This window comes from Sabethes cyaneus, chromosome 2 (genome assembly GCF_943734655.1).
Source record: "Sabethes cyaneus chromosome 2, idSabCyanKW18_F2, whole genome shotgun sequence".
NCBI lineage: Eukaryota > Metazoa > Arthropoda > Insecta > Diptera > Culicidae > Sabethes > Sabethes cyaneus.
This window is the reverse complement of record NC_071354.1, coordinates 176,982,466-176,994,229: the sequence shown is the minus strand read 5'-3', so window position 1 is coordinate 176,994,229 and position 11,764 is coordinate 176,982,466. Positions and strand designations below refer to the sequence as shown.

At 39.6% G+C, this 11,764-nt stretch overlaps 2 protein-coding genes across 2 annotated transcripts in view; one reads left to right on the top strand and one right to left on the bottom strand.

The window, feature by feature from the left end:
- Window positions 1–308: 308 nt before the first annotated feature.
- LOC128737267 (nucleoporin seh1) lies at window positions 309–1,714 on the bottom strand. The gene is made up of 4 exons (XM_053831871.1): window positions 1,522–1,714; window positions 787–1,439; window positions 585–730; window positions 309–521 (listed from the first exon to the last, which is right to left on the bottom strand). The coding sequence occupies exons 1-4, from the start codon at window positions 1,630–1,632 to the stop codon at window positions 349–351; spliced, it is 1,083 nt and encodes a 360-aa protein (XP_053687846.1). The 5' UTR covers window positions 1,633–1,714; the 3' UTR covers window positions 309–348.
- Window positions 1,715–1,978: 264 nt separating this feature from the next.
- The window catches only part of LOC128733592 (acetyl-CoA carboxylase), a 41,655-nt gene continuing 31,869 nt past the window's right edge, over window positions 1,979–11,764 (top strand). Inside the window, exon 1 of the mRNA XM_053827296.1 lies at window positions 1,979–2,191. Within this exon, the coding sequence (XP_053683271.1) occupies window positions 2,182–2,191 (10 nt within the window). The 5' untranslated portion in view covers window positions 1,979–2,181. The remainder of the gene's footprint in view (window positions 2,192–11,764) is intronic.

Genomic DNA, 11,764 nt, shown 5'->3' with positions numbered 1-11,764 from the left:
TTGAAATTTTTTGAAAAGGACAGAAGCAACATATTATAAGAAAAAACTGTAAGGAAAATCTGTGCCCGACTCCTCGCTCGGCGAGTAAAATTACTGGTTTGGGATTAACAATTGTATTCGGCAAGCATGAATGCATTCTTGAAAAACGAGTGTTACGTTGTGTAATTGAACTCCTGCTCAAACACAGACAATAATCGTCTTTGTTTATATTGAAAACTTCCGTTTTTCAACAGTTTATATGCAGCTTCTGCAAAACGATACAGAACGCAAAAGAAAACCATCATTTTAACTCATGTAACTGCCAACTAGTAAGTTGAAACAACTTTATTAGTTAAATATATCATAAAACTAATGTCGCGGTACTTGACTGGGATGACTGATTGTGCCACGCTTGTAGTATTTCGCAGTGGCATTTACTATGCTTGATAAGTTTACTGAAGGGGGTGCAGAGTTTTCTTGTACCGATTGTGTATTTTCCGCCTTAAGCACTGCTGCACAACGCCAGTTTTTTAGGTAGTTCACTGCAGATAACAAAAAATTAGGAAAACAGGAATTAAAATTGCTAGTGATTTTACTATACATACTTTTCCACATACGAACGCAGCCATCATCTCCGGTTGATGCCAGCATGGTTCCAGTGATGTTCCACGTTACACGCCAGACGGTACAGTAATGGTCGCCAAATTGTGCCACCGGTTGAACATCTAGGCGTGTGTTCGATGTAGGTTCTCTGTACAACAACATATAATATAATACAAAATTTCTAAACATTTCAAAATATCTTACAAAATTGGCTTTAGGTTGAAGATTTGAACATCCTTGCTAGCAACAGCCAGGATGTGATAACTTCTTCCTACATTCGGGGCAAAAGCGATGTCGTGGACTGAATCCGTAATTGAATTGATTGTTTCAGTCTTAGTCCAACGGCGAGAATTTTCACTGTATTCAAAAATAAACACCTTTCCGCCAGAGCTTTGCGAGGAATCGTCGCTGCCGGCCGCAATCATTGGCGCATGCAGCCTAAACATTGATTGATTCCAGGACAAACAGCTCAATGGTATTTTAACCGCTATTTCATGTGACAGAGTCCACTGAGATAGATTCATTATGTCCGGTGCTTCATAAATGCGAATTATACCGTCGGCGGATGAGGTAGCTAAGACTAGGCCTTGTGATTTCGGAGCGAACTTAACATCTGTTACGCTGGTTCTAGAGTCGACTAGGTTCGTACGCCGTACCCAACGTTTAACGGGCGACATGGCGGGAGAAGTTTTTTCACCGACTGTTTCTTCCCACACGGATACAGTTCTGTCGAAGGAACAGGTTGCAAGAACTTGTCCGAACTCTGGATGTGCCCAAGAGAGGCGCCACACCGAACCGGAATGTGCTTTCCAGCTGGACGTCACACTCCAGACGCCGTTCTCGTTCTGATCCCAAACCTAGCAATGTTACGTTGTATTAAGTGCCCAAATTGAAATATGCATACTATATTGGATTGATTGGTAAAAAATTATCACTAACCTTTACAAACTGATCACTTGAGCAGGTTGCCATCCGCTGCCCGTAATAATCATACGCTACATCGTGTATTACATCTTTGTGCTCCGTGTGAATAGATTGATTTTCAAACATGTTTTATTTTAAAGTCTGTAAGACCCAATTTGAAGAATTAAAAGTCGCAAAATAACGCAAAAACCGCCAAGCAGAAGTAACCACCGCGTTTTGTTTATACGTTTCTCTCAGCATTCAGCAACATCAAAAACATAACCAATCGATTTTCCAGTGCCGTGCCGATAAAAACCGCTGGGCATAGAGCATTTGTCATTACCGCTTCCTTTTGAACCTCTTTCGCATTCCTCCCATTAGAAAAGAACCACTGACGTTTCTGAGTTTTCTCGAAAGGAGAAAAGAAAAAGAAAATCGGAATGCGACCGATGCCGTGCGGATACTGTATTTATTAATGTGCTGTGCGGTTTGTGTTTTTCGATTGCTGGCTAACGGCATTGTGCGAAATGTGTCCATAATTTTGCAGATGAAGCCAGTTGGAGCATTTAACTGTGAACGGAAGAAGCTCTAACGCGTATAAATATTTGGCCTGTCATTCATTACGGCAGAAACAAAAGCGTGCGTGTAAAAAAGAAATCGATCAGTGAAAAGTGGAACTATTTGCCAGAGGAAAATATGGATAAGTGTATGTTGGAAGCTTTCTGCTATATTGTGCTTATTTTGCTAAATCGAGCCCCTTACTATGTTTAGTTCACTATCACCATACGATAGGATAATCAATTTATTGATAAAGCAACGCCACTCGATTGATAAACGTGCAGTGGTTGACAATATTTCACATTCTCCAGTTAGTGACGGCATTGTTTTCCAATTAATATGGGCTCAGCTTTTTCCACCAATCAGAAGCGATGGTGTGATTCCCGTCATCGTCATCATCAGCAGATCAGCTACGTTTGTGTTCGTGTATTGTGTATGATTTTGATGTTTTTATCCCGTTGTTTCTGCCTTGCTCTCGCTCGCGCTATCATCGACCCGTTATTTTGCGACTACTCGGCAAGCGCAAGTACATAAACAAAACCAGTATGAAGCCGGCGGCGGTTTTTTGACAGTCGCCGTACGGCATTCCATATGAATGGATTAAAATGCTACGCTTTTATGCTTTTTATGTATGTTGCTATCGCAACAGAGAGACAGACGATTTTCCGATTTATTAACGTGTATTTAACGGCAGCGTTAAAAAATTCCTATAGAATGATATAAATTTTTGTACATTATAAATGATTTTGTTTTTTTGTTGTTCATATCGTCCTTATGTAAATATTGCATATTTGCAAAGTAGATGTAAGAAAACTCACGTTTAGTGTCCCATTATTGTTTAGTCACGCGATCGAGGTTAATACTGTTTTTCTGTAACTTCCTATTTTGTGTAAGATTTCAGCGACACTCTCCTAATCAGTCTAGTTCACTAACAGCAGGTATAAGCTATACTTTTCAACCTTACTTTTACTTTAACTTTTACAACCGTACTATATTTTAAAACTCTTCAGCACCGTACTACTAATAATCGTAAGTTTTAGCACTGTACTGTTAGTTTTATAAGTTTTAACGTACTGTCAACTACTAAGTTTAGCTTCTAAGAGTATTTTAAAGTGGAAATAGCAAAATAACTAATCTTGTATTCACAAATTTACTTCCGAACACTTCAATCTCAGTTCACGTTTTTGTTTATCTTTTTCTCTATTGACGTTTCAACACGACTCGACGCACGTCGGCGGCACGTCATGCGAACAAGAGTGGTATAAGCAAGGTGTGTACTATCGCTGTAGTTGGATGTATTGGTGCGACGCAACGAGAGGTTGCGACACTCCCCCGCAGTGCTTCGAAGTCATTGATCCGAAGTACTCACGCTTGCACCGATGTCCAATATTGCGATCTTCTCGGCTGGCCGCTTCAGAACTCCAGATGCCGTTTGCACTACGGAGCGATGAACCTGTCCATTGGTGAACCAGATTCCGTGAATCACATGACCTTTCAACCTGCAGTTTCCTGGCAGCATCATGTCTACGATGTCTTTTTCGGTAATCCGTTTGGCTCGCACTGCTGTCGTACGCGATCGGGGGCTTAGAACCGTCTGACGACCCGATCCAGGCGTGATTCGGGGTAAGAGCTTGCGAAAGCTCTGCGTCTAGCGGTAATTCTGTCAGAGGTCGATAGTTGGCGAGAAGCTCGATTTCAGTGAGCATGTCTATCGGTATCTCGTCGTGAAATGTGCGAGTGAGATGTGAGTGCTTTTGGGCTTTCTTTATGGAGCTCGTCCCTGCTTGAGATGTTTTAGGGCATGGCCCGAACACTGTCCATCCTAGGCGTGTTCTAGCGGCGATCGGTTCGTCTTTTCTACCTTCCCTGCTGTCCAACGCATGACTCAGGCGGCAGTTGTCCATCCCGATGAGTATCTGTGGCTGGACGTTGCGATAGGAGTCCGCTGGCACACCTTCCAAGTGCTGATATTCTGATGCTAGCTCCGCAATCATCAACGTTTGCTGTGGTAGAGCAAGACTTTCCACCGTGTGCACTTTCGGCATACGATATGTCTTAGCATCATGCACTCCAGAAATCTCCAGCGATAGTATCGCGGAATTCATCTCCTGTCGTTGATAATCTCCTGTCCAACCTAGACACAAAGGATACGATTTGCCTTCAAGATCCAGCTCATTCATTAAACTGTGCTCCATCAACGTTACTGACGAGCCTTCGTCCAGGAGGGCGAATGTACGAACGGACTTGCCTCGTCCGTGAAGGATGACTGGAACATAGCGGAAAAGAATCTTACTATCGTAGCTGACGTGAGTATTGCACTGTTCGATAGGTGTTTCTGGTGTGACATGGGAGTCCGGTATTTGGGAATTTTCCGCTTTCTGATATCGAGAATCATCATGAAGCAGCTCGTGATGCATATACGAACAGCCGTTTCTTCCGCAAGCTCGCTTCACTGCGCATGCTCCGTAATGCTTAGCCAGACACTTCCGGCACAACTTATTCTGCTTCACCATTGCCCATCTTGCTCCGATATCAAGTCTTTGGAATTTCCTACACGATGCCACACTGCTACATCCTCTTAGGCAAATTTCACACTGCTTTCCAGCTGATTTCGATGTATTTCTAGAGGACTCCGTACAAGTCGTCGATGCTGCTGTCGATGACCGGCTGGAGCTGGATTGAAGGTGAACGTAAACTTCATCATTCCTTATGAGTCTTTCAGGCTTGCTAACGTAGGCACAGACTGTTGACGGCATCGTTACTACGCACGCCGCCTCCACTAATGTCTCCAACCATTTGCTGAAATTTTCCAGTGTCACCGTCTTTAATGTTTGACGGTGTCTGGCCCAGTCGAGTTTTACAGTTGGTGGTAGTCTTTCGACAAGTTCTTGAAGGAGTGCCACGTTACATAGATGCTCGTTCAACCCACAGGCTATGATCGTTGCACACATGTTCTGGACTGCAACACCGAAATCGATCAGAGTTTCTAATTTCTCCGTCTTCGGCGCTGGCATTTCCCGAATCTTGCAGACTAGTGAGTGGACAATAACCTCAGGTCGTCCATATAGCATTCGCAGAGTCTTGATGACACCTGTGAGTCCCACTGGATGCAATAATCGGCTTCGAACGGTCTCAAGAGCTCTTCCCTTCAAACTGCGCTGAAGTCGAAGAAGGTTTTCCTCATCGCTAAACCCACACATCCTTGTACTGCTCTCGTACGTCGAAATAAAAAGAGGCCACTCTTCCGGATTTCCCGAAAACGTAGGCAGCTCCTTTGACACTGCATGTCGCGCGGCCAGTTGACTTTGGCTGAGTTCGTTGGGATCAACATCGGAGAGATTTAACCGACTTCTGTTCATTTCCACTGCCCTTATTCGCTCCTCCAGAGCCCTAGCTTGCTGACCCTGCTTCTCCGACATCTCTGCAAGCTGTCTTTCCAGCCTGGCCATTGCCGTTTGTACCTCATTCGATAATTGGTTACGTGAACTTCCTACTATCGTCGAATTTGCAATGGGTGGAGCGGTGTTAACGCTCAACTCATCTCGTATCTCCCGCTCTCTTGCTTCCATACGACGCTCGAACTGGAACTTGAGTTTTTCAACCACGGAAAGTAACTCACGATCCTTCTGTTCAAGCAGCACCTGATACGTCCGCTGCTGTTCCTCGAACCTTGCCTGCATCTGGTCCAGCTTCTTTTGAAATTCACTGAGTTGCTTAGCTTGCTCCTGTTCGCCTTTCGACTTGGAACCCGTTCCATCACTTGCAGGATTTGTGACGATGACCGATGAGATTTGAGATGACCGTTTAGCCACACACTCAGAACAACTCCAATCTTTCTCCTCGACGTCCTCATACACATCCACGCACTCGAAATGGAACCATAATCCACATTCGTCACAGCAAACCATCCGGCTATTGTCCGGATTCCGGCACACACCACAACTCACACTTCGCTTTGCCTTTGGCGGCATAATTAGAGCCTCCCCGATCGCGAAATTAAACGAATTTTTTAATATGTTGCTATCGCAACAGAGAGACAGACGATTTTCCGATTTATTAACGTGTATTTAACGGCAGCGTTAAAAAATTCCTATAGAATGATATAAATTTTTGTACATTATAAATGATTTTGTTTTTTTGTTGTTCATATCGTCCTTATGTAAATATTGCATATTTGCAAAGTAGATGTAAGAAAACTCACGTTTAGTGTCCCATTATTGTTTAGTCACGCGATCGAGGTTAATACTGTTTTTCTGTAACTTCCTATTTTGTGTAAGATTTCAGCGACACTCTCCTAATCAGTCTAGTTCACTAACAGCAGGTATAAGCTATACTTTTCAACCTTACTTTTACTTTAACTTTTACAACCGTACTATATTTTAAAACTCTTCAGCACCGTACTACTAATAATCGTAAGTTTTAGCACTGTACTGTTAGTTTTATAAGTTTTAACGTACTGTCAACTACTAAGTTTAGCTTCTAAGAGTATTTTAAAGTGGAAATAGCAAAATAACTAATCTTGTATTCACAAATTTACTTCCGAACACTTCAATCTCAGTTCACGTTTTTGTTTATCTTTTTCTCTATTGACGTTTCAACACGACTCGACGCACGTCGGCGGCACGTCATGCGAACAAGAGTGGTATAAGCAAGGTGTGTACTATCGCTGTAGTTGGATGTATTGGTGCGACGCAACGAGAGGTTGCGACAATGTATTTAATTTACTTTTAAAAAATATTTGAAATACGTTGTTTGGTTTGTAGTTTCGCTTTCTTTGTTATTAATCTTGCAATGGTTCGACCACAGGATGTTTATAAAAAATCATAGTCCAGCATACCTCTTTTCAGTCTAATAAGCGATTGAAAATTAACTTTATTGGTTTATGGACAGCTGAGATATCGCGATGGGCGTACAGGTACAGCACTACCCATCGCCTGATTCGGGGGATTTCTGTACGCTGAACTTAGGAGCAGGCTTCAAATATCATCTCGTACTCTACAAAAAGTATTCCAGTGCAGTACGAAACAACTTCACACAATGAAAAGCTAAAAATCTCATTCAAAGTATTGGAACAATCCTTTTCTTTTTTTTGTTGGTAGAAGTTTTCGAGAAAACTTTTATAATTTCTGAGTTTGTAGATGTTTTGTAAATCCCCTAAAGCTAAAACTCTTCAAACTTTTTAAGAAAATGAACTACGGGAGCTCTTTTGCTAGTGTCATCTTTTCAGATCTAGATTCTTCAAACTTTTCCGTTTATTTGACATTAACTTTGTAACGATCCGACCAGTGGAAGTGGATGAAAAACAATTATCCATCTACTAGCTGATTGTCCGATCTTACTCGAGGCCGCTTTGTCGCTCAATCACTTGTACATCTGTTATTGTAACAAAAATTCTCATAATGCAAGAATCAAAACCGTTTTTTTTTATTTGAATGTGTATACTTTCGTTGTCAGTTTTCCTCCTATTGCCCCCAGCCACTTGTAAATCTGTCTTATCGGTAATCCCTATAAATCGGTATAAAGCCTTTTTTTGCTGTTTTGGACCACCCCTTTGTTAATGGCCACCCTATTCGCCTTTTCAGAAATCCAGCCATTTCTACAACCGCTATCATTCCAAATGCAAGAAAAAAGCACCCCTTTACCCATTTGAACCTCCCTCCTCTTTATAAGAGACTGTCTCCCTTTTTTTGTCGACCCCCTATGCTGATTGTTTCATGTCAAAAAACCCGAATAAATCCACCTAGCGGCGTGACCTAGCCTTTCTACCGCCACAATAATCAATATTTAATTTCTCAGGAACATCTATGATCAACTTGATTATATTTTTAAATATCCGTTCTGTATTCCTCAAAATCCTTATTTGCCAGTAAAATTCACAACGTATTGCGTACAATAATTATATTTTCTTTCCTTGTGTGCAGAAATACTTGTAAATGTCATTTATTTTAGTTAGCACCTTATTTAGTTTTATAATATTTACGTGATTTATAGATTTATGTAAATACAAAAGATAATTTTTGCAGACTTGAATGAATATATATATAGAAAATTAGAAATTAACCCTCTAACGGGTTCACAGACGGCCTTAACTTTCGGGCTTCATAGCCACATACGAAACTTGTTTTGAATTGACAATATGAAATATGTGTTCATAGCAGATTCCAGTGCTTGTCAATTCGATTTATTTATTGAAATATGATACATGGCATAAGGTTTCTGTCTTTTAAAGTGTCACTAACGAAAACAAATCGTACAAAATTACTACCATACAATGTTTTCCTCCTATTTTTCATATAAAGTTTCTAAGTTCCAGTATCTATTGATTGGAAAGAGCATCTATTGATGCGCCAAAATTGTTTGAAAATTATTTGGAAAAATCAACTCACTAGTATTTTTTATCCCATATACCACTATACCTACATATGCTTAAATTAACTGCTTTTCTTCGCCTTTTGCTTTTCTTGTACAATTGTGAGTAACAGCAAGTGAAGAAAATGACAATTGAAATCTGAAATCAAAGAAAAGAAAAAACTTTTCGATTGAATCTCACTACAGTGGGATTTCGAATTTGGCATGGTTCGATTTTGGCAACAAAAGTATCCGTTTTTGGCAACACAAAATATTTTACTCCCAAAAGTATGCTTAAATATCAGTCACTTTCCGCATTACTATAAATAACGAAAAATTATTGGCCTAAGTGTGTTCATGAAAAAAAGTTTGCGGTTATAGAATGTTTCGAACAATAATGTTTTTATTGCCGTAGGACTACGTCTTACCGTAGGTCGCCAAAAACTTACTTGCACGGATAGCTCTTGGCGGATTTTGTGAACATAAAAAGGTTGCAATCGTTGATTAATAACATTTAGTCAATTTCTAATGCATTTACATTCAATTTTGTCATATCAAAAAAGGATCTCGATTTTGGCACGGTTTCGATTTTGGCAACATAGGTGACATGCCAATTTCGAAATCCTACTGTATTCAATATTTATTTGCGACAGATACGTATCGCCTACAACGTGCAGGCTTCATCAGTGTCTTATTTCGAAGCGTATACGTATCTGTCGCGAATAAATATTAAATAGTGGAGTTTAGTCGGAAAATTTTTTTTCTTTTCTTTAATTTCGGAGTTCATATTCCACATTCCACTCAGAGCCTTCAAAAAGTTCAGACAATTAACATGTTTCTCACTTTTCTTGATTTTCAATGCAAATTTCAAAATTGCAAATTGTCATCACATACACACATATACATACATACATACATACATACATACATACATACATACATACATACATACATACATACATATATACATACATACATACATACATACATACATACATACATACATATATACATACATACATACTTACATACATATATACATACACACACATCACAGACATTGAATTCAACCAACATTTGATTAATATATTTTGCTTTTACACGTTTTAACGGTTTAATATACGGTACTTAAGTGTTAAAGTTTGAATAACTCTTGAATGAACCGTCCGATTTTCAATAATTCGGTTTTGTTTGATAGATCTCAACAGTAATTTTCAAATAATAATAAATTGTGTGATGTTTTACATTGAATTAATGCTTATATGTTACAAAAATATGTTTTAAACACTATTTTTTCACATTTCTTTATGTAACTTTTAAACCACAAGCCCAATCGTCATGAAATTTGGGACTTAAGGTTTTTAGAGGCTCCTCTTTCATATGCAATCAACTTGGTTCAAATCGGTTAAGGGACCTATGAGATAACGAAGTCCCATATTTTTCGTATTTTTATACATAACTTTTGAATTAAAAGTCCGATCAGTATGAAATTCAATAGCGACCTATGGGACACCTAGACCTTTCATTTGACACTAAGAACATTAAAATCGGTCCAGCCATCTCCGAGAAAAGTGAGTGAGATTGAAAGCGTTACATACACACACACACACACACACACACACACACACACACACACACACACACACACACACACACACACACACACACACACACACACACACACACACACACACACACACACACACACACACACACACACACACACACACACACACACACACACACACACACACACACACACACACACACACACACACACACACACACACACACACACACACACACACACACACACACAGAAAATGCTCAGTTTTCGAAACTGAGTCGATTGGTATATGACATTCGGCCCGCAGGATCTTCTTTCCATTTTCGGTTTTCCGAGTGATTTCTATACCTTTATACTATATATTTATATAGTAGAAAGGCAAAACGTGTTTGACAAATAACGTTTGATGAAGAACCGTCCAGACGTTTCGGAGTTATGGCGGAACTCGGGATGGTGCGATCCAAAGTACGTTGAAAGCAAAGTAATGTATTCGCGGTTATTTTCATGTATTGGTGAGAAAAGAAAAAATCGAAAAAATAGCTATGAAGTTTATGATGGATTCTATGCAGACTTCAATTATTTGCAGTTTTAGATAAAGAATATGCTTCGGATTTGACATATTTCAACTATAGTGCGGTAAATCGATTTGTTCATTCATATATTTTATTGATTTGGGAAGATTGCATGATGAAATATTACATATTTGCTAATATCTGATAGGCTCGTTGGTAAGTTAGAAGGATTGATAAGTAAATTACATAATGATTTTCTTCTGGTCGCGTTCCATTGGTCTGTTAGATGGCTTTTGTACGTTTGACAGATTGTTTCTGAAGCTTCTTGCATTTCAAATTTCGGTTCAGTGCGCTTATCCTTATGTACGTGCGCAATTTGACGAAATATTTAATTAAATCTTCGGGGATATCAGGATGTCTCGCTTGATTTTGGCAATGTACCTCTTTGTTCATCGATTCCTCCGATTCCTCCTTATATTGATCCACTTCAATCTGCATCTCCCTAACTTTGATTATGGCACATCAAACGAACTAAGTGTATCGAACGTTTTTGCTTCATCACATGGCTCAATCAACGATGCAACGATGTCAGAATCAAAGATCTCGCTTTCATCAGAAATTCGACGGTCACACCGAGTGGATTCAGAGCTACTTCCAGGCTTCGTTTCCTGAAGAAAAATCTGGTACGAACTTTTATTATCGCCGGTCACCAAATCTCTCCTTCTCTTCACACGTTCCGGCTATCGAATGCTCGGTATAGCCTAAAATATTGATGTTTTTGTTAAGGTATTTTAAAATATGTATATAATTTTGCATACCTCCAGCTCGAAGACGCCGATGTGATCTCTGATCGACAACTACAAAGCAATCCGGTGAAAAGTGCCGGGAACAAATAAAAAAAATATGCGTGTCCGTAGTAACTTTTTGTCCCAAAACCTTCAACCATTTGATATTCAATTCTTTTTTGGTTGGGAACCGATGAAAAGAAATCCTCTGCAGATCGGTTATTCCTTGGAATTATTTTGCTACGGCACATTGGAACATGGCACTTCGACACGTTGCTAAAAGTAAACAACGAGAGATAAATATTCAGCAAAAAAACAATGAATATACTTACAATATGACGAACAAGACCTCCGCTATTGAAAGCACAAGTAATTTTGCCACATGTCGCTATTTTTGCCACATCACACTTTCGCTATTTTTAACTACATAAAACGGCTCAAAATTTGATCCGAATGCGAAAACTCATACGAATCCAACAAATTTTCATAACTAACTAAGGTTGTGTTAG